Here is a 19,960-nt window from a genome sequence, read left to right on the forward strand (position 1 = left end):
TGAAGTACAAGGACTAAACGTGTGAAATTAGAAGGTCAGAGACTGAAGTGTTTTATGGTCAAAAGCTCAAGGACTAAACAGTATTTAGTCCATATAATAACTTTATATATATATATATACATAGATATACATATACATATACATATATATATATATATATATATATATATATATATATATACATACATACAGTGCCTTCTAGTAAGGGATCCCTTTTTTTTTGTCTTTTTTAGGGATAGGGCATTAGACCAACTTTTTGATCATATTTCTGCATCTCAACTGTTCAGTTTTTAGGTCCTAATGTGTAGATCACTTCTGCAAAATTTTCAGCCAAATTGATTATCGTTAAGGCATTCAAAATGGCAATTTAAGATTATAAGTATGAACGGTTCAAGTTTGACAGATTTGGTTCGTCCGTTGATTTAATCTAGTTTGATATCTTAACGATCACCGATTTGGCTGAAAATTTACAGAAATGATCTACACATTAGGACTTAAAAGCTGAACGGTTGAGATGCCAAAATGTGATCTAAAAGTTGGTCTAATGCTCTATCCCTAGAAAAACAAAAAAAAAGGATCCCTTAGTAGAAGGGCCCTCTATATATATATATAACCTTATATAAAAAAAATTTTGTGCCCCCCCCCCCCTCTCACTTGGCCCCTGGGCTGTAGCCAAGCCAGCCCTTGGGCAGGGCCGGGCCTGAAATGAAGCCCGATCCTTTTGAGCCTGTTAGGGCGAAGCCCAGCACAACCTTTTAAGCTCACCCAATCGAGGTGTAATAATTTTCTATTTTTTAAATATGTTTCTTTTTTTTATATAACATACAACTTATGTCTTTCTTTGTAATTGATTTCGTAAGCTTTATTTTCATTAATTTTTATTTTCTTTGTTAAACAACAATTAATTATGAGAGATTTGGAGAGATAATTAATTGAATATAACCGCATTAACTAAATATTTATAAATGTTATTAAGTTAATTCTATATATATATATATATATATATATATTAAATAGTATAAAAAAAAGAGAAATGAGTTTTGGATTATCTATATAACCATTGAGCCCCATTTTGACATAAAAATAAAAATAATGTATTTCTTTTTGTTAAACAGTGAGGCCTTTTCGGCCCTATTTGGAAGGTTGGCCCGGCCCATCCTTTTCGGTTCGGTCCTAATGGGCGGGTAATGGTTAACATAATAGGTTTCCTATAACTATTCCCACTATAGGGATAGTGATGAAAGAGAAAACAAAATTCCCTAAATTTACAACAATCTCTAAAATTTTAAGGAAGAATGAGTTGCTCTTAAACTTTGGCCAAGCTCTAAATTTTGTTAATTTTGACTAAGCTTGGTCCCGCCTGACCCTAATCCCTAAAATTTTGGGTAGGGTTGGCCTATGACCCCTAAGGTTGTGTTAATAACAATTTGATAAAAACACCAAGGTTAGCCCAAGTGGTGAGGGAAGTTGAGAATTAGGTTAAGGTTATGTTGAAAGATTCAATTCCTTTAATGTAATCAAATAATATAATAACAATTCGATGTAGATTCACATTTGTGGTGCGTTAATAATAACGTTTATTCTTAGAGGACGAGGTGACAAAATTTGAAAATCTCTCTCCACATCAGCCACACATTTTAACCACAAGTTAAATGAACTCAACCAAACCATGGTTAAATGAACTCAACCAAAGTGGTCAAAGTCGCCAGAGCGTAGTGGGTGCACCATGGCGCTGCCAAGTGCCAACTGTGAAGTTTGTTTCTCTCTTCATTCCCTCTCCCTCCGTAAGAGGAATCACAAACCAACAAAGAATATTACTACGGACTTCACTCCCGATTACACCCTTCACAAATTGACAAACCAAAACCAAATCCCTAAGCAAATAAAATAGTCAATGAGGACAGTCATGTCATTTCGAAACAACCCCACACAAGCCAATGACATGTACGGCTCCTAAAGTTGAAACCTCAAAACCCAAATAACGTATACATTTCTGTCTCTCTCTCTCTCTCTCTCTCTTGAAAAACCCAAAATCCTTGTTTGTGTTTTGGACACTCACTTCTCACAGTGGGGAGGACCCAAAGCAATAGTCACTCACCATTTTCAAGTTTCTTCTCTACTCAATTCCCCTTGTTCATGCAAAACCCATTTCTCTCCCTCTGATTTCAGAGAGGTAAGAAGGTTAAAAATCAAAGCTTTTTTCGTTTCTGGGTAAATTCGTAGGGGTCAAATTTGCTTGAAAGAACGGAAATTTTTGGTTTGGAAAAAGCTCTTTAATTTTGAGCAGAGCTCTCTCTCCGTTCAAAACCCAAGTTTTCTATATCGGTTTTAGGGCTTAATCTAGGGTTTTTGAGTCAAACCCAGAGTGAAATTTGTGAGAATTTTGGCTCTAACTTGTTTGCATTTTGTTATGGGGTGTTTGGTTTGCTGAGAAAGTTTACGACTTTTGAAAAGAAAAGGTCTTTCTCTGTAGATGGGTGTTTTTGTTTTGCTTTGTTGAGAGCTTAGGGTGGAATGTGGGTTTGTTTTGTGGTTTTGTACTTTTGTGTAGCCAAGGACTCTACATTTTCTTTTTCTTTTTCTTTTGCGTTTTGGGTTTCTTGTTAGGATTTCTGGTTTGAAGTAGCTGTTTAGCTATAAACAAAAGCAAAGACCCATGTAGTTTTTCTTTCTTTAGTTTCTTCTGCATGATTGTTTTGCATTTTGTAGCTGAGAAAAGTAGAGGAACATTTGGATTTGTGTTTATTTTGTGGCTGAGTTGTCCTGGCTTTCTTTTCTTCCCAATTTCTCATGAACCAAGCATACTACATTGCTATTCTAACTGTTACTTTTGTTAATTTTTATTTTCCATATTTAGTTGTGTATATATGGTCTCAGATGTTGCTACCCCTCAGACTAGTTTTTTCTTGAAATATTATTACCTGCTACTTCAAGAAGCTGTCTTTGGTACACTTGCATGTTGGTTTTCGTATAAAAGTTAAATCCTTTGTACATTAATCTCATTGTATCTGTATTTTATGGTGCAGTATCGAAAGAAAGGTTGAGAGAAATGGAGGAAGCGTCTTGTTCACCGGTTTTAGATGGGGAGTTAGTTGGAATTAAATTTGGTTTGGCAACTCATCATGAAATTGTGAGTAGAAATTCCGCCTTTTAATTCAGTGTGTATTGGAGGATTGTCCTGTATGGTCCATATTAGATGTAATAATCTGAGCCCATTTTAGATTGTAGTGTTTAAACTTAAGTGTTTACTTTTTGTATATGGCAGTGTACAGCATCGATGATGGGATGCTCCATTAGCCATGCCAGTCAGCTTTCCAACCCATTTCTTGGCCTTCCTCTCGAGTTTGGGAAGTGTGAATCTTGTGGCACTTCCGAACCTGGAAAGTGCGAAGGTGCATTACTCTCTTTTCTTACCCTTTTTATCTTTCATTAATTGATAGAATGCTGCAAAACTAGGTAACAGGAAAGAAACAAATTATATATCCACCTATTGTTCTTGTAATGACAATGTGTGTTTTATGCTATTTTCAGGGCATTTTGGATATATCGACTTACCATTACCGATATATCATCCTAACCACGTCAGTGAGCTGAAGCGCTTGCTGAGTTTTTTGTGCCTGAAGTGCTTAAAAATGAAAAAGAACAAGGTACTACCTGATTGACCTCACCATTTGTAACAGTCTATGATAGATCTATGCATGCACAGCAGAGATCATATATGATTTATTAGATTGTCATGGGATTTTTCTTCTATATTAACTGAGACAATGTGGCTGCTGGATGTTTTTGTTTTAGCCCAGGGAGAAAAGGTTTACATGAATAAGCAGTTGCATTTCATGCTATTTTTACTGTTATCTTCAAATCTTATAAAGATGCTAAAGTGGAGGCCTTTGTAGTTTGTAGTTTGTAGTTTGTAGTCTGTACTTAAAAACTATGTTATTTCTATTATATGAAAAGTTCTGCTAGCAAGCCAACCATGAGTCTCACGTGTTTTATTGTTCCTTTGAACCTGTCATTCTGGAAAGATTGTTTTTCAAATGTTGCTCGATCGTCAGTTATTAAAATTCAGTAAACTATTTTCTGGGCTTCTGGCATGTTTTTAAGTAGCTGTTTCTTAGCCATAAAATTTCTGTACAATATTCTTTATGCTTGATTTGCTGGGTTGATACAATTCAGGTCCCAAGCAAGAGTGTTGGTTTGGCTGAAAGATTGTTATCTGTATGTTGTGAGGTAAGTTCTTTTCCTTACTACAAATTAGGTCTGTTGTGCTTAACTGTCAGGTACTGTTCTTATTCTCTACTCACCTGCTATTTTTGTGAATCAATATTTTTGAGCCTTGGGTACACAACTACTATTTTATGCTTCTAGTTAGGACTCTTTGATTCAACTAATGTCCCAACTGCCAGTATTTGTCTGGAGATTGAAGTTCTCATTACTTTAAGTTTCCAAAGAGTTTTATCTGAATGATACACATGGGATGAGCTTGCAAAAGGATAATACTTGAATACATGGAACGAGTTTCCCTCTTTTCTGATAAAATACAGAAAATTGGAATGTGTATCCATTTTATTGTTAGAGAGCTTTTATATCTTGATGTGAAATTTAGCTCCTTAAAAATGAGGAATAAACAACCTTTGAGGATTTTAGAGGTGCAGAGGTTGCGCTACGGGCAGAGTGCTTATTGGTATAATCCTTGGGTTTGTGCTTCAAATGGTTTTAGAGGTTTTAATGTATCTGCCATTTTATTAGATTGGAGTCGCTGCCAGTTAATTCTAATATGTTTTCTTCTCTTTGCCCACTTAATGTATATCTGATCTTTGGTTAAAACAGAAACAAAAGTGTGGTTTATTTTGTAAAAGCCCTAAAAAGTTTTTAAAAACGGGTAAACTGTGAATTACATTATAACATGTAGCAGAACATGATTTGTGTAATATCAAACAAATATTTCTTATATCATATGTCTTCATCTGTTGCTCCTGATGTCCTTCAGAGCATGTATCTTTGACTCTTTGGTTTAAAAAATTAAAACCAACAGTGAGGATTTATCTTCTATAAGCTTATTATTATCGTTTTGACAGCCTATCAGCTTATAGTGTATTATTTTCCTTGGATGAGCTTTGCAGATGAATGCAAGTATCAGTGATTTCTATTATAGCAACTTTTGTATATGACAGAGGATGGAGTTAGTTTGCGGTTTTTGAGCTACTAAACTATTCTTATCAAAGCATCCTTTTTTTTTTTTTTTTTTTTTTGTGCAATGTGTATTCTCTGTATGTTCTATGTACAAGTCATATGTTCTGTCCTTTTTTGTGCAGGATGCTTCACAAGTTTCTATCGCAGAGATTAAACCTACAGATGGGGCTTGCTCCTTGCAATTGAAACTACCTTCTAATAAAAAACCACCGCCTGGTTTTTGGAATTTCCTAGAAAGATATGGTTTTCGTTATGGTGATGGCGTGAAACGCACTTTGCTTCCTAGAGAGGTTAGGTTCTTGCAGCCTGCATGTTTTCTCCTTTATCATGTCACATTTTTGAAATTCAATGGAGTTCTGCTCTCCAGTTACGGGGTTCAAGTCATTGCATCTAGTTCAGTTTAAATTCTTTGCTCTTTTAAGCAGTGGCAAAATGTGCTGTTTTATTCAAACCAGTGGTATGGTTTGTCTTATCTCCCCATCTCGGTTAAATCATTTGGATCATTAAAGTTCTTGCTCTTTTGTGGTTTTATTAAAATATAGTGGGTCTTTATTTATTTTTTTCATTTTTATTATTTAATATGATCATTGCATCTTTTCTAGTTCTACGCACCTAGATGTCTTCACTAATCACAGCAATCTGATGAACTGAGTAACCTAGTCTTGGGTTCCTGTACACATGAACTATTTCAATAAACGATCAAGGGTGGTCTTGTTTCTATCAGCTACCTGTGGTTTCAACTGGAATAGTTTCTATTATTCATTTAAGAAGTCTGATGGTTAAACTAGTTGGCTAGGTATATGGATTCTGACCAAATGAATGACAACATTCAATGATTCTGTTCAATGCTATTGTTCTTGGAAAGTAAAGATTCCTTGAGGGATTCAATGTTGCTGTCTTTGTTCAAAAAACTTAAGTTTCTTCTCAGAACATTAAAAAAAAAAAAAAAAAAAATTCCCACTGGTTAGATAGTCATGATTGCTAATCATACATTTCTTATAGAATGCATTTTATGGCACGCTAATACTTGTTATTCGTATTGATTATGACCACCAGGTGATGCAGATTCTTAAAAGAATCCCTGAAGATACCAGAAGAAAACTGGCTGCTAAAGGCTATAATCCTCAAGACGGATACATCTTGAATCATATACCTGTCCCTCCTAATTGCTTGTCTGTGCCTGAAATATCTGATGGTGTTACTGTTATGTCTGCGGTAAGTTGGTTGGCATGATAATAAACCTTAATCATTTCCGAGTGGAGTGCTTAAGAAAAAGGTTTTATACAATAAAGGGTCCATGAGACACCTAACTAGCGTTTGCATGTCCTTTTCCAGGATCCTTCAATATCAATGCTCAAAAAAGTTCTAAGGCAAGTTGAAATGATCACTAGTTCAAGGTCTGGTACAGCAAATTTTGAATCTGAAATTGTTGAGGCGAATGAGTTACAAGCAATTGTTGATCAGTATCTTCAAGTTAGGGGTACTGGAAAGGCATCCCGAGATATTGATGCAAGATTTGGAGTGACCAAGGAGCTCAACGATTCTTCAACAAAAGCATGGCTTGAAAAGATGAGGACATTGTTCATCAGAAAGGGTTCAGGCTTCTCTTCCCGCACAGTAATTACTGGGGATGCATATAGAAGGGTGAATGAAGTTGGTATCCCATATGAAATTGCTCAAAGAATAACATTCGAGGAGAAGGTCAATGTACATAATATTAGGCGTCTGCAAGAGCTGGTAGATAGCAAGTTATGCCTAACCTACAGCGATGGTTCATCAACTTACTCTTTAAGGGAAGGTTCAAAGGGGCACACATTTCTGAGGCCTGGTCAAGTGGTGCATAGGAGGATAATGGATGGGGATCTTGTTTTCGTAAATAGGCCTCCAACTACCCATAAACATTCGCTTCAAGCACTTCAAGTTTACGTCCATGATGACCATGTGGTCAAGATTAATCCTCTAATATGTGGACCACTAAGTGCTGACTTTGATGGAGACTGCATTCATTTGTTCTATCCCCAGTCACTTGCTGCAAAGGCAGAAGTTATGGAGCTTTTTTCAGTGGAGAAACAGCTGCTTAGTTCTCACAGTGGCAAGCCCAATTTGCAACTAGCCACCGATTCACTTTTGTCATTAAAAATGATGTTTAAGAAATATTTTTTCGACAAAGCAGCAGCGCAGCAATTGGCCATGTTTGTTTCATCTTCATTGCCACAACCAGCTTTATTGAAAGCTAATTCTGCAGTTCCATATTGGACTGCTTTGCAGATATTGCAGACTGCATTGCCTGCTCATTTTGAGTGCTCTGGAGACAGGCACTTGGTCAGTGCTAGTGAGGTCCTCAAACTTGATTGTAATACAAGTCTTATACCAGCTCTTATCAATGACATTGGTACCTCTATTTTCTTCGAGAAAAGTGCTGAAGATGTTCTCAATTTCTTTAATTCTATGCAGCCATTGCTGATGGAGAATTTATTTTCAGAAGGGTTCAGTGTAGGTTTGGAGGATTTTGCCATGTCTAGGGAGTCCATTCAGGAGATTAGAAAGGGACTTAAAATCATTTCTCCTTTGCTGTATCATATGAGGACAACATATAATGAGCTTGTTGAGTTGCAACTGGAGAATCACATTCGAACGGTGAAACAACCAGTTTCGAATTTTATATCAAATTCATCAGCATTGGGTGATTTAATTGACTCTAAGAGTGATTCAGCCATGAACAAAGTAACTCAACAAGTTGGGTTCCTTGGCCGGCAACTTTATGACCAGGGGAAACTCTACTCAAAAACATTGGTTGAGGATGTGAGCTCTCTGTATCAGAGCAAGTATCCATCTGACAGCGTGGATTATCCCTCTGCAGAATTCGGATTAGTTCATAGTGGTTTTGTTCACGGGTTGGATCCTGTTGAGGGAATGATTCATTCCATTGCTACAAGGGAAGTAATTGTTCGGTCCTCAAGAGGGTTGTCTGAACCTGGGACTCTATTCAAAAATCTAATGGCTACTCTCCGAGATGTTGTCATTTGCTATGATGGCACAGTGAGGAATGTGTGCAGTAATTCTATAATTCAGTTCGAGTATGGAGTAAAGAGCGGATCTAGTCCACAAAATTTGTTCCCTGCCGGTGAACCTGTGGGTGTGTTAGCTGCAACAGCAATGTCAAATCCAGCATACAAGGCAGTTCTTGATTCTACCCCAAGCAGCAACTCTTCATGGGATCTGATGAAGGTAGGTGGTTTTGGTTGATGAAAATGATAGCTACCTTTTTTTAAAACTTGAATTTTTGTCCTCCTCCTCCTCCTTCGCCTTCTTTTTATTTTTTATTCTACTTTTCTTTTTTCGTGCACTCCATGCATCCATGTTCATCATAATATTACGTATGCTTTCTTTTGTTTTCCTCAGGAAATACTGCTCTGCAAAGTCAGTTTCAAGAACGAGCTCATTGATCGCCGTGTAATCTTGTATCTGAATGACTGTGGTTGCGGAAGAAACTACTGCAGAGAACATGCGGCATATTTGGTCAAGAATCAGTTGAAAAAAGTCAGCCTTAAAGATACTGCAGTAGAGTTTATGATTGAGTATGCTCTTCCTCCTATATTTTGTCAGCATTTCGGTATATACTTACTAAATATGTGTATGCATATACAAATATTTCTCAGTCCTTTAGCCCATGTTGGTTAGTAAGCCTCCTATATTTTGTCAGCATTTCGGTATATACTTACTAAATATGTGAATGCATATACAAATATTTCTCACTCCCATGTTGGTTAGTAATGTCAGTTACCATTCTTGGCATTTTTGCTTTATTGTGGTCCTCTTACTTGTCTGACTATGCATCAGAATTGTCTTCCTGTTGGTCTAGCATAAGACCTATCATGCTTGTATTGTGACTTATGAATTACAGTCCTGACTTTCCATAAGCCTTGACTTAAATGCGTATCAATAATTCATGCAGATATCAAAATCAGCGAGCTGCGGGAAGCATGGAAATTGACTCTGGCCTTGTTGGTCATGTTCATTTGAATGAGGTTGACTTTGTTTTTGATTGTTATGAATTTTTGTTTAATTTATCCTATACCAAGTTGCTGTTGCCTGGTTCTTTGGAGTAACAAGAGCTTTATTTAGCAGATGCTGTTACGGGAGTTAAATCTGGGAATGTATGAGATCCTTCAAAAATGTGAAGAAACTATCAATTCATTTCGGAGAAAGAAGGTTGGGAAGAAGATGAACATCGGTGACATTTTTAAAAGGACAGTTTTATCGTACAGGTTGGTTATTGTATGGCTCGTATTTGGGTTTGCTGTGTGGACTTGGTCATTTTCTTTTTATTTGGTTACCTATCTGAATGATGTTTTAAATATGTGAGACGACAGAGGTAAGATCAAACCTTTTTAGGTTAATATGATATTTATAATTCTAGTGAGAAAAGATGGGAACATTTTAAGCTGTCATTTTTTTTATTTGGATTCATATTTATAATCGGAAGCTTCATTTAGAAATTACAAGAATAGAAAAGAGGAGTTGAATACACGATAATAGAAAAGGCACCACAACTACAAAGTTCACCCATAGTAATTGTAGGCAGATCATCCCTGTTGTTTCAATACCACTTAATGTTTCCTTTTGGTCTATTACTCTCACTAGCGCTGAATTTAGGATGCCTAGAGATTTATGAAGTTTCATTTCAAAAGAAGATTAACATATCCCCAACTCATCCCGAATGAGCTACATATGGCATAAATGGAATACATCTAATTTACTTTCTTGGCAGTCTTTCCCCTGTTGTGCTTGTAATTGCACTACTGCACATCAGAACTATTGATATTATGTATTAAAGTGAAAAACTCCATGATGATTTAGTCGTAATTGTTTGCAGTGAATGTTGTTCTTTTCATCAATCCTCTGCTGACAATGGATCTGGATCTCCTTGCTTGATGTTCTTCTACCAAGATTTTAATAATTCAGAGTTGGAGGCCATTTCACAAATCTTGGCTGACTTTATTTGCCCAGTTCTTCTAAAAACAGTAATTAAAGGTAACTTTTACAGTAATTATGCAAAAAAATGTAGAGTTTATGATTTAATTTCCATGCTTGCAGTGAATGTTGCTCTTTCATTTGTTTTTGCGACTCTTAAATGAAGTCACTGGTTTTCTGAATTGGTGCCTGCAATTTGTATCCTCAACTTGCAGTGTGCATAAAGTGTAAAATAAAAACTCCCCCAAATCACTTGGTTTTTACAAGATTGAAGATTCAACTTTTGAGTTTGCATCTCATCAGCTTCATGTGTTATTTATTTATTTATTTATTTTGACAGAAATTCAGTGTTTCTAAAACTCTGCTTCAGGATTGGGTTTACGTCCAAAACCACTTTATTTTTTTCATTGTAATTTTTTGGAGACTTTTCATTCAATAAAGTCATTTCGTATAAAACAATATTATCTTGATTTTATTCATAGGCATGGAATTTCTTTCAAATGGACAGGTGATCCTCGAATTTCGTCGGCGAACATAATTTGGATAAACTCAGAATCAACAACTTGGATAAGAAGCCCAAACAAATCTCTGAAGGGTGAATTGGCTTTGGATGTTGTTCTGGAGAAGTCGGTTGTTAAACAAAGTGGTGATGCATGGAGAATAGCCCTTGATTGTTGCCTTCCAGTGCTTCATGTGATTGACACCAGGCGTTCCATTCCATATGCCATCAAACAAGTGCAGGAATTGTTGGGGGTTTCTTGTGCTTTTGATCAAGCAGTTCAGGTACTATAATAAAGTTCATAACTTTTCTTATTTCTGATTTGTAGCGTTTATCAGAAGTGATGTCCTGTGTATAAAAGGGGTGACAAGAGAGGTGTCATATCATGTTTTGGTCATGTCCTCTCTCTCTCTAAATGACTTGACTTGACCAAAAGGTGTTTTTATTGACACTCATAGGTGATCAATAATATGTATGGCTTGGCACTATCTCGACATCTTCTTACTTGTTTTAAGTTCATATTGACACAGCTATCGTATATATAAAACTTAGACTAGGATTTTCTTATACTTAGCTCAATCCATTCCTCCTTGCACTGTATTTAGAAATTGAAAAAAAAAAATGCACTCAGGCATTATACTAGAAAACCCAAGGAATCTTAACTCTGCAAGGAATATACAGAACCAGTCAAGTCCGGAAAATCAAATTCAGACATTTTCTTCTTACAATACCAGTTAATTAGTTTTGTCAAGATTGCTATTTGACTCTAGATCAATTTTTCTTATTTCTGTATCAATTGGTAAATTCAGTCAAGTAATAGTCAACTCTGTCCTTTCACCTTCCAGGTGTTTGTTAGAGGGATTCTTATGACTGAATTTCCATGAGCTGTCCTTCCAGTGACTTTCTTTGCTTTACTTTATTATTTGCCTGAATATCTACCTTCCTCTGGGATGTAACCCTCATTATTAAGCTATACATCATATGAAAGTTAATTTAACTAACCCTATGAAATCTGAGATACCTATCCTACTCCTACTTATGGTTCAAACTTTAATTAGCTCTGTCCTTTTTTAAAAAGAAAAAGGGAGACTTTTATCAACTCTTTCGAGGACTTACATTTTGTGATTGATAATGCAGCGCCTCGCGACAGCTGTTGCAATGGTGGCAAAAGGTGTTCTCAAAGAGCATCTTATTCTCTTGGCAAACAGTATGACATGCGCTGGAAATTTCGTTGGCTTCAATCCTGGTGGTTATAAAGCACTATCTCGCGCACTGAATATACAAGTACCCTTTACAGAAGCAACATTGTTTGTAAGTAATTGGACTTTCTCGTCTAATTTTGAAGAAAAATTGGTTATAGTTCCCGATTAAATGAAATACAATTGCAACTAAGTTTTGCTTTCATTATGCGGTTGTAGACACCAAAAAAGTGTTTTGAGAGAGCAGCTGAAAAGTGTCATATGGATTCTTTGTCGAGCATAGTTGCATCATGTTCCTGGGGTAAACATGTAGCTGTTGGTACTGGCTCCAGATTTGAAATCCTCTGGGACACAAGAGAGGTATCTCATGATTGTTAGTTCAATTATCTAAGAGTTATTCTCAGTATTCAATTTAGTCATACTTTCTATTGGAGTGGCCCGCACATTTAAATATAAATTGTTTTTCCAGGGAGGTTTGAACGAAGAGGGTGGGATAGATGTTTTCAACTTTCTACATATGGTGAATGCTGCAAATGGAGAAGAATCAACTACTGCAGCTTTGGGAGCAGAAATTGATGATCTTGTGCCGGAATATGAAAATGGAGATGTGTCCTTGTCACCAGAACATAACTGTACTTCTGATAAGCCAGTGTTTGAAGATATTGTTGAATTCCCGGATAGTTTCGAAAATGTTCCTGGAAAATCAAGCCGGGATTCATCTCTCAACACTGCTTCTTCTGGTGGAAAAGACTGGGGGGCAGTTAAAGTAGGAAGACAAGATAGCATTTCAGCAGAAACCCAAGTGGATAGCACATCTGCATGGGGGGCCAAGGTTAGTACAGAAGATGCCCCATCTGCATGGGGAACAGCCAAGACTGCTACTAAAGAAGATGCCCCATCTGCATGGGGGACCAAGACTAGTACAGAAGATGCCCCATCTGCATGGGGAACAGCCAAGACTGCTACATCTCCATGGGAGACCAACACTGGTAGAGAAGATTCCACATCGGGCTGGGGGACAAGTACTGCCAGAGAAGATGCCACGACGGCATGGGGAAAAAGCAATGAAAAGAAACATGTTGAGGATTCCAAGGCTAGAGAAGATGCCACATCTTGCTGGGGGACAGAAAATCCACAATCTACATGGAGGACTAGTACAGAAAGCGAGAATGGTTGGTCTGGTGGTGGGGTGAGTAAAGCTGAATCAACAGATGTCCAGTCCAAGAAAGCGCAAGAAGATTCTACATCCAATGGTTGGAATGCCTTTTCTGGTGGGCCAACAAAACCCCAAAAGGAGAATGCTGGGTCTGGATGGGGCATGAAAGGTTTTGAGAAGAAAGATGGTAATGAGTTGGAACAAGATAAGTCTACTGCCCGTCATTCTTGGGGGCAGCAAAAGCCCGCTGGTACTTCTCAGGGTCCTTGGGCACAGCAAAAGTCCCCTGAGATTTCTAAAGATGCTTGGGGGCAGCAAAATGCCGCTACTTCAGAAGGTGCTTGGGGTCAAGAAAAGCCTGCCGATACTTCTCAGGGCAGTTGGGGACGGCAAAAGTCTCCTGAGATTTCTAAAGGCGCTTGGCAGGAGCAAAAGCCTGCTGATGCTAATTCTCATAGCACTTGGGGACGGCAAAAGTCTCCTGATATTTCTGAAGGCGCATGGGGGCAGCAAAAGCCTGATACAACTTCTCAAGGCTCTTGGGGACAGCAAAAGTCTCCTGAGATGTCTCAGGTGATGATAAATAACCATTGATATTTAGAATGCTTTTAGGAATGTTTTATGTGCCAGAATGATCGATACCAATTTGTGAATTGACCTATTATTAGCAACGTATTGAGCATCTTCAATTGCATCAGAAAAGTGTGAAGTTGGATGCAATCGATGATGACTGCGTTTAGTTAAGTATTACTAGTTTGCAAACACATGCTCTATGTATAAAGAAAATTTTCTTGATTAGAAAAAAAAAATATATATTATTAAAAAAAAAGAAAAAACAAAATGCTAGGACGTTATATGATAGTGGGTGGTTATATGCAGATAATAACCCACTCTCAACAGGTAATGGGTAGTTTGGTTAATTTAGGGAAGGTGGCTTATGTTTTTCTCTCTTAATTTTGATTTTTGATCTTTTGATTTAGCATATTGCTTCTTCAACATATGATTTAAGGACTATTAGGTCTTTTGACACCACTTTGGCTAACAAAGTGGATTCTGTTTAATACAGTACTAGAAATGTGCCCGCGTTTCTCGCGGGTAATATTGAGGTTGATGAAAAATGGGTTAACTAAAGATTATAAACCTCCTAAATCTCATGTGCTCTTCTTAATTCTCTTCTTTCTCCCTGTTCTAATTTCAATGCTCTATTTGTTATTCTCTCTGTTCTCTTCTTAATTCTCACCTTTCTCCCTGTTCTCTTCCCAATCCTCTCTGTTCTTTCTTTTCTACATCCTAATTCACTGATCACCAGCTCTTACATCATCAGGGCACTTGGGGAAGGCAAAAGTCTCCTGATATTTCTCAAGGCACTTGGGGAAGGCAAAAGTCTCCTGATATTTCTCAAGGCGCATGGGGGCAACAAAAGCCTTCTGATACTTCTCAACCTGCAACTGTGAATCAATGGGATTCTCCAAGTGCAGGAGATGGAAGTGCTGGTGAAAGACAGCAACAATGGGGTCATAATGGAGATGCAAACAAGAAAAGACGTTTTGAAGGTGGCAGGAGTTGGGGTCCAAATGCTGGGGAGTGGAAGAGTAAGAATAGTCGCCCTGCTAATGCTGATTCTAGTGTGGCTGCACTATATACCGCAACGAGACAAAGATTGGATATTTTCACTTCTGAGGAGCAACATGTTCTTTCCCATATTGAGCCGATTATGCTGTCTATTAGAAGAATAATGCATCAATCTGGGTATGTTTTCTATTCATATGCATACTTTTTGTGCTTTCATTGTACCTCTTATCACTTTTCTTGCAAATATAATAGTTAGGATGGAAAAAGGAAATTTTATACAGGAAGATTCCAAACAGTTTTCTTATTCTTGAAGAAATGATTTGGACTATCTACTTACTTCAAAGGAAAAGTTGGGTAGGTTTCGGACTATTTATAAGATGTAGTGATATTTTGAGCATCACCATGGCTTTGGTCTCTTCTGAATTGCATGATTGTCCATTCCGGATCTTATTTAATTGTAGGAAGCTGCTGTACCATGGTTCTCACAATTGTTGCGTGGGGGGCTTATATTCTGTATTCTGCATTGTCGGACGTTATAGTTTACTTTCTCTTAAATGTGGACTCTGAAGCTGTTGTATCATTGCTGTTCTGATTGTAGTATCATTGCTGTTCTGATTGTAGTATCATTGTTCGCATTTGTTCTGTGTTATACATTATAAGACGCGGTAGAGTCACATGCATTGCTTTTTCTTTCTCATTCTTTTATTGTATAGTTGACTAACTTTTTACATTTTATTATATATATATATATATATACACTTTTTTATTTGGTGGGGGTTACTTAGAGGTTGAGGTTGTATCCCTCTATTACTGTCGCACTTTACCTACACAGATAATTAAAAGAAGTAAACAAAAGCAGAAGGAAGAATACTACAGATTAATAAATTTGACGTTTTACAAATGAGTTTCCTGTGGAGATGTTCTTGAGGATATCAGTATATAATTTCCTCACCAATCTCCATACTAAAAAAATTGTCAAATTTAGGAACATTATCTCACTGCATTTGTTACATCTAGATTCTTCTACTGCATGATTTTTTTTCTCTCTGCTTGGCTTTTTCTGCAATAATTGTTTGCATGGTGTTCGATTGTCTTCTCATTATCTTAATTTCTTTTTTTTTTGTCTCCTTTTATCCAGCTACAATGATGGAGATCGGTTGTCAGATGAGGATCAATCATACATACTTGAAAATGTGTTCACACACCACCCAGATAAAGATGTTAAGATGGGTTCTGGAATTGACTATTTTACAGTAAGATTGCTTACTCTGTTCTTGCCATACCTTTCTTAGAACTATATTTGTGTTCTTGTTTAGATTCACAAATTGTGACTGATAATTTTATTTTTACTCATCATTTTACTTGTTATTGAACCAAAACATCATGACTCCTCATTTTACTATATTTTTGTTCTTGTTTAGAGTCACAAATTTTGACTGATGATTTTTTCTTTAGTCATTATTTTACTTGTTATTGAAGCAAAACATCATCACAACATATCCTGGGTTTTGATGAAATTCAAACTTTCTTGTGTATGATTGTGTGCCTATATCTGTTCTGCTGCAAGTCTGTGACGGCCTCAAATTGAATTCCTAAATATGGCTTTTAAATGCTACTAAACTCAATAGAATATCAGAGTGAGGCCGTTGAGGTGGAGGAACGGCTCTTCACTGATGACCGCTGTTTGTTATTTTAAAGAAATATCCACTTGTTGGTTACTATTTCATTAAATGGCCACTGTTGGTTATTATTTAAGGAATCATTCTCTTAAGCAGCGGCCACTATTTCTATGTTTTGTTTTGTTCTTTTTTATTCTTGTTTGTTTCTGAATGAGCTTTGCTTTTAAATGCCAGGTTGATAGGCATGGAAGTTTTCAAGAAAGCCGATGCCTTTTCGTCATATCAACTGATGGTCGCAAGGAGGACTTTTCCTACAGAAAATGCCTGCAAAATATGATAAAGGGAAAGCATCCTGAGCTAGCTGAAGCATTCAATGACAAGTACTTCAGCAAACCTCGGCGGAATCCCATGTTCGGTCAGACCCCTCCAGAGAGAACTGGGAATGAGGAGACACAGTAGGCCATTGTCTCCTTGGTGGGCATGCCTTTTTTGAGATTTTCTCTGGTGTAATTAGGTTCAAACAGTGATCTACCTTTTTGATTTGTAAATATTAGGCAGTTGGTATCAGCTCCCGACAGAATCAGTTCCATTGTCTCTATCAGAGCATTTTTGTTGTCGGTAGCTAGTATCCCCATGTAGCTGAACCCTGAATATGGAGAAGCAAGATTCTCATTTATAAAAAGAGATGAAGTCTGATTGCTCATATTGTCCAATCCAGCGTCTGCCTATTCTCTAAATAAGGTTTCAGAATTAAAGTTTTGCTGCTAATGTAATTATGTTCAATTATGTTTTTGTCCAGTCACACCTCCTTCAACTATTGACTTGTTTTTTGGGTTGACAGCTCCCGACTTACCTTCTATTGAACTGATAAATCTTGCTGACTCCGTTAAATAAACTTTAATTTTCTGTTTCCATTTGGTCAAGATCTTGAGGAATGTATGAAGCATATCTCTGACTCTGCCCCAGGCAATGCTACATTTCGATTATTTGGAACGCTAACCCTAAACCTGTTAAGTACATGGAAGAAGCTGCTGATCAACCTTCCACAGCTCCCAAGTGAGATCATATGCTTTGAAAATTCTTCTCAAGGCTACCTGTTATGTGCTTCAGGTGTGCTTGCAAGTTGTAAGTCATGGCTCTCCCTCATCCCCACTCCCTGCTCCTTTTAGTATTCAGAGAAACTTCTGCAGCAACACAACTGGAACGCTCAGTGCATGGAGAGTTTGAACACATTCCATGGAGCCATACACTGGTTGGTAAAATTCTCTATATGTGGTAAACACAATGTTGGAGAGAGATCGAGTCATCCGATTTCCTGGAGACTGTTCCTGTTGAGAAATTGTTGAACTTGTAGGATATCTCTAGCTCTAATAGATGATGACAAACTCTAATATTGTGCTACGGATTTTCAGGACTACCGAAACTAGATGTGGGTAAAGGAGACCATAAACTGACACTTCGGTAATCGGAGTTGAGATTTATATCACATGAAAAGTGAGTTTTTGGATAAGCGAGATCATTTTTCCCCGGTTGGATGTGTCGAAATACCCAGTTGGTGTTATTTACTAGTCATTATGAAACTATTGTCCACCTTTAACAAAAGAGTTGAGATGGCCTAATATATCATTGGAAGGGACTACTAATGAGCAGGTTTATATGGTCAAATAATATTTTGTTCATCAGGTGTTGGCTGTTGGTTTTCTGCCTGCGATGGTCTATAAATGTATACAGAACTTAGGGCTTCAAGAAGGACGAAGAGTCGAAAAATATTGGTGAAAATAAAGTAGAGACCAGCAATCAATCCAGTTCTATCTGATCACAAGACTACTAGGCTCATCACAGTTTACTACATTATGTCTTGTATGAATTGATGCAAGGGCCATAGCACTAACAAAGTGCTAGTAGTAATGACAGAGCAAGGCTCATAGCAAGGTACTACTACACAGCACACTAGGCGAGTATGACGAAAGTCACGAAACAAATTTTCAAAAGAGCAAAGCAAGCGGTGTAAGAGGGTGCAAGAGGTACAGTTAGATTGCAACTGTTTAAGAGTGGCAACAATGGCATACCTTATATAACTGAAACGAAAGTTAAGTCACCCAAAAGATTCATCCATATAAAGATAAAGTATCCAAACTTAATAACAGCATCTATTATTCGGACATACTAGAAATTACATCCGTATAGCACCAAGAAACATAGACAAAAAAAATAGCATACGCTGGTAACAGAAGTGCCGCATTTACCATGACAAATGACTACGAATTTAAGCAAAACAAACGCTGGAATAAAGCCTCCATTTCACCGCAACCTCCTCGCTTCCCTTTCAGACTCAAGCAAGGTAAGAATATCTCCCTCCCTCACTGGTCCTTTGACATTCCTCATGATATGCCGGTTCTGATCGTCCAGAAACTTGACTTTAACCTGAGTCACCTGTCCTCGGGATCCAGTCCGACCCATAACTTTCACGACAACAGCATGCTTCACTGAGGATTCCATCTTTATCAAAAGATAAAATGGAAAAATTAGGGAAAAAAAAATCCCATCTGATCTACAGTACAAGTGTAAGATCATATTTACGTGCAAACCACATGTGCAGGTGAAAAGAAAGCAACAACATCCAAGACTATCCCCATTGATAAATAAACAGGCAAGCCATACCAGTAATTACTACCCTAGCAATAGAACAACAATTAAAACCCGAAAGCAGCACTTAAAACTCGACAGAATTTTCATGAAATCATGAAACCTGTCAAAAAATATCGCAATCCAACATGCATCTGAATGAAAGAATAATCATGCGTAAACTCATTATTAGAAGTGAAAACTCAGCCATATAGTCATGAAAAGCAAAATTGACGAAATATAAACTTAATTTGAGTCCTGAAAAAGCACTAACACTAGCTTGAAAAGAGAATTTGGGGATAAGAAAGGTGCCTCCGATCGACGAAACTGTAGTGCACCGAGAAAAGTGAGAGGTTTCTGTGTGCGGCAGATCGAATGAATCAAAACAACGAGGAGGAAGTGATCATACGTAGTAGGGTTACTATATGAACACATATATAGCGAGAAATTACCGAACGATCCATAAGCCGTAAATTAACCTCCATATGGGTAAACGAAGGAAAACAGTAACCAAACACCTTCACATACCGAAAGTCGGGGAATTAGTTTCAAATTTTTTATCTATTTCTTTTTTTCTGAAGATATTCAATGCATAAAGATTGTGTTAGTCATTTCAAAAAAGAGTGTTAGCAGTATTGTAAAACTTTATAACTCATACTACTGATTTGTTTTGAGGTTTGTGAGTTTGAGACTCGAGTAGTTCTAGTTGAAGTTGTTCTATTGAGATTTTCGAATTTTCTTTTTTGGATAAAATTAAAAAAGTATTTTACCTTCCACAAAACTGAAATTTAAATTTTTCTCACATGACCTCATCAACCTATTGATTCGATCTCCCCGAGCATTTCTTCTTCTTCTTTTCTCTTCCCCTCCATATGAAAAGGGAGAGAAATAGGTGAACCTAGAAAACTTTAGTTTGTTGAATCTACTCCCAAAATAAAAAAGGATAAAGAATCATTTGTGCAGAGTTTACTTTCACAAAAACAAAATCAATTAATTATCTTTTAATATACATAGCAGTTATTTTTGGTATTTTTTTTTTGAGGGCAACAGAAAACAAATCCATTGACATAAGTCATACGACCTCACTTGGTCAAGCTTGAGAGGTCCGAGATCCCGTCATATT

The 19,960-nt window shown here is 37.1% G+C and overlaps 2 protein-coding genes across 2 annotated transcripts; one reads left to right on the forward strand and one right to left on the reverse strand.

Annotated features, from left to right (window-relative positions):
- The first annotated feature begins 1,994 nt into the window (after positions 1-1,994).
- Positions 1,995-16,925, forward strand: LOC133718870 (DNA-directed RNA polymerase V subunit 1). The gene is made up of 19 exons (XM_062145749.1): positions 1,995-2,173; positions 3,027-3,130; positions 3,266-3,392; positions 3,532-3,647; positions 4,177-4,230; positions 5,316-5,483; positions 6,250-6,408; positions 6,529-8,421; positions 8,596-8,771; positions 9,149-9,221; positions 9,322-9,461; positions 10,070-10,227; positions 10,676-10,950; positions 11,804-11,977; positions 12,085-12,225; positions 12,335-13,594; positions 14,346-14,770; positions 15,732-15,846; positions 16,447-16,925. Exons 2-19 carry the CDS (start codon positions 3,050-3,052, stop codon positions 16,669-16,671), a joined length of 5,760 nt encoding a protein of 1,919 aa, XP_062001733.1. The 5' UTR covers positions 1,995-2,173; positions 3,027-3,049; the 3' UTR covers positions 16,672-16,925.
- A 1,417-nt stretch (positions 16,926-18,342) lies between these two features.
- Positions 18,343-19,282, reverse strand: LOC133713460 (small ribosomal subunit protein eS28-like). The gene is made up of 2 exons (XM_062139497.1): positions 19,112-19,282; positions 18,343-18,711 (listed from the first exon to the last, which is right to left on the reverse strand). Exon 2 carries the CDS (start codon positions 18,709-18,711, stop codon positions 18,514-18,516), a length of 198 nt encoding a protein of 65 aa, XP_061995481.1. The 5' UTR covers positions 19,112-19,282; the 3' UTR covers positions 18,343-18,513.
- Between the last annotated feature and the right edge of the window lie 678 nt (positions 19,283-19,960).

The sequence above is a fragment of the Rosa rugosa genome, chromosome 6, assembly GCF_958449725.1.
Source record: "Rosa rugosa chromosome 6, drRosRugo1.1, whole genome shotgun sequence".
NCBI classification, from domain to species: domain Eukaryota; kingdom Viridiplantae; phylum Streptophyta; class Magnoliopsida; order Rosales; family Rosaceae; genus Rosa; species Rosa rugosa.